At 49.3% G+C, this 2,312-nt stretch overlaps 1 protein-coding gene across 1 annotated transcript; it reads right to left on the reverse strand.

The window, feature by feature from the left end:
• On the reverse strand, positions 1–1,200 carry LOC138369578 (uncharacterized). The gene has a single exon (XM_069332999.1). It carries the CDS (start codon positions 1,198–1,200, stop codon positions 1–3), a length of 1,200 nt encoding a protein of 399 aa, XP_069189100.1.
• Between the last annotated feature and the right edge of the window lie 1,112 nt (positions 1,201–2,312).

The raw sequence follows: 2,312 nt of genomic DNA on the forward strand, positions 1-2,312 counted from the left end.
TCAGCACTTGTCTTTGCATTCTTTGGTGCTTGTTGGGATGCTGCTCTGACAGGTGCTTGTTGGGATGCTGCTCTGACAGGTGCTTGTTGGGATGCTGCTCTGACAGGTGCTTGTTGGGATGCTGCAGTGACAGGTGCTTGTTGGGATGCTGCTCTGACAGGTGCTTGTTGGGATGCTGCTCTTGACAGGTGTTTGTTGGGATGCTGCTCTTGACAGGTGTTTGTTGGGATGCTGCTCTGACAGGTGTTTGTTGGGATGCTGCTCTTGACAGGTGTTTGTTGGGATGCTGCTCTTGGCAGGTGTTTGTTGGGATGCTGCTCTTGGCAGGTGTTTGTTGGGATGCTGCTCTTGGCAGGTGTTTGTTGGGATGCTGCTCTTGGCAGGTGTTTGTTGGGATGCTGCTCTTGACAGGTGTTTGTTGGGATGCTGCTCTTGACAGGTGTTTGTTGGGATGCTGCTCTTGACAGGTGTTTGTTGGGATGCTGCTCTTGACAGGTGTTTGTTGGGATGCTGCTCTTGACAGGTGTTTGTTGGGATGCTGCTCTTGACAGGTGTTTGTTGGGATGCTGCTCTTGACAGGTGTCTGTTGGGATGCTGCTCTGACAGGTGTCTGTTGGGATGCTGCTGACAGGTGTCTGTTGGGATGCTGCTCTGACAGGTGTCTGTTGGGATGCTGCTCTTGTCAGGTGTCTGTTGGGATGCTGCTCTTGACAGGTGTTTGTTGGGATGCTGCTCTTGACAGGTGTTTGTTGGGATGCTGCTCTTGGCAGGTGTTTGTTGGGATGCTGCTCTTGGCAGGTGTTTGTTGGGATGCTGCTCTTGACAGGTGTTTGTTGGGATGCTGCTCTTGACAGGTGTTTGTTGGGATGCTGCTCTTGACAGGTGTCTGTTGGGATGCTGCTGACAGGTGTCTGTTGGGATGCTGCTCTTGTCAGGTGTTTGTTGGGATGCTGCTCTTGACAGGTGTTTGTTGGGATGCTTCTCTGACAGGTGTCTGTTGGGATGCTGCTCTTGACAGGTGTTTGTTGGGATGCTGCTCTTGACAGGTGTTTGTTGGGATGCTGCTCTGACAGGTGTCTGTTGGGATGCTGCTCTGACAGGTGTCTGTTGGGATGCTGCTCTTGACAGGTGTTTGTTGGGATGCTGCTCTGACAGGTGTCTGTTGGGATGCTGCTCTTGACAGGTGTTGGAACACACCATGTTGGAACACAGTGTTGGAACACGCCGTGTTGGAACACACTTATGTGGAGGTTGCATGCCTGTCAGTGGTATCGATGGGGTGAACTTTGTCAGTGGGGTGGGAGGGGTGGTGGGGGGCTGGATGATTATAGCTGGGGAGAGGGGGTGTGGGGGGCTGGGTGACCGTGAACGGGGGGGGGGGGTGGAGAGTGGGTTGCATGATGGATGAAGCTTGCTGGGTGAGGTGTGACTGACAACATCCAGATGGATATTGTGGCAAGTGTTGGCAGTCACTGGATATTAGTATGGATGATAACTGGAAAATGCATATTTCTGAAATCCATATTTCTGAGTGGTGGGAAAATGGGTGAGAGGAGGAGGGGGAGGAAGGGGGTATATCGCCCCCTCCTGAGTATGGTAGGTGTTGCAGGGGTCATGGGTAGGGGGGGGGACAAGAAACTTGCATTTCTTCCTCCACAAAAAAAAAAAAATTACTCGCCTATAATATAGTTGTAAAGATTTAAGCCAGACTGAACTAATCTCACAAAACAAGAGAATTTGCTACGTGTAATAAGAGTGGTGGAGGGAGAGAGGTTGAGCCAACCAGGGACACTAACCGTGGGTGTACTGAAGATCTCCTGGTTGCTCCTCCGTCTCTGGGTCGCCTCTCCTCCCCACCCAAAAATTCGGGCAATGCATTTATATTTCCTCATTACCTCCGGGCCGAGGAGCTCGTTCTTATTTCGCTAAGATGCAGAATGGTTCCATTTAGATTAACACTCGGAAGCTGAGAAAGAAATTGGCCACGATATCTCTCATTGTTCTATTAGCCGAATACATTTTAGTATATGCAAATATTTATGCTTTGCAAAATCGAAGGTTATCATGAGAACTGAGAGTAAAAGCTTGATTGTTTCTCTTACATTATCACGTTGCTTCTCGGCCTCGGTAACACAATCATCTAATGCCTTAGCCACAATCATCTAATCATCATCTCTAATGCCTTAGCTGCTAATAAAAAAAAAAGATTTGAGATTAGATTCGACTGGCTACTATTGCATGTTGGCATCTCAACACATATTGCTAGTAGTAAGGATCCATCAGTCTCAGGAGACTATGGAGTTGCGCTCTGG

Source organism: Procambarus clarkii, chromosome 29, assembly GCF_040958095.1.
Source record: "Procambarus clarkii isolate CNS0578487 chromosome 29, FALCON_Pclarkii_2.0, whole genome shotgun sequence".
In the NCBI taxonomy this organism is placed as follows: Eukaryota; Metazoa; Arthropoda; class Malacostraca; order Decapoda; family Cambaridae; genus Procambarus; species Procambarus clarkii.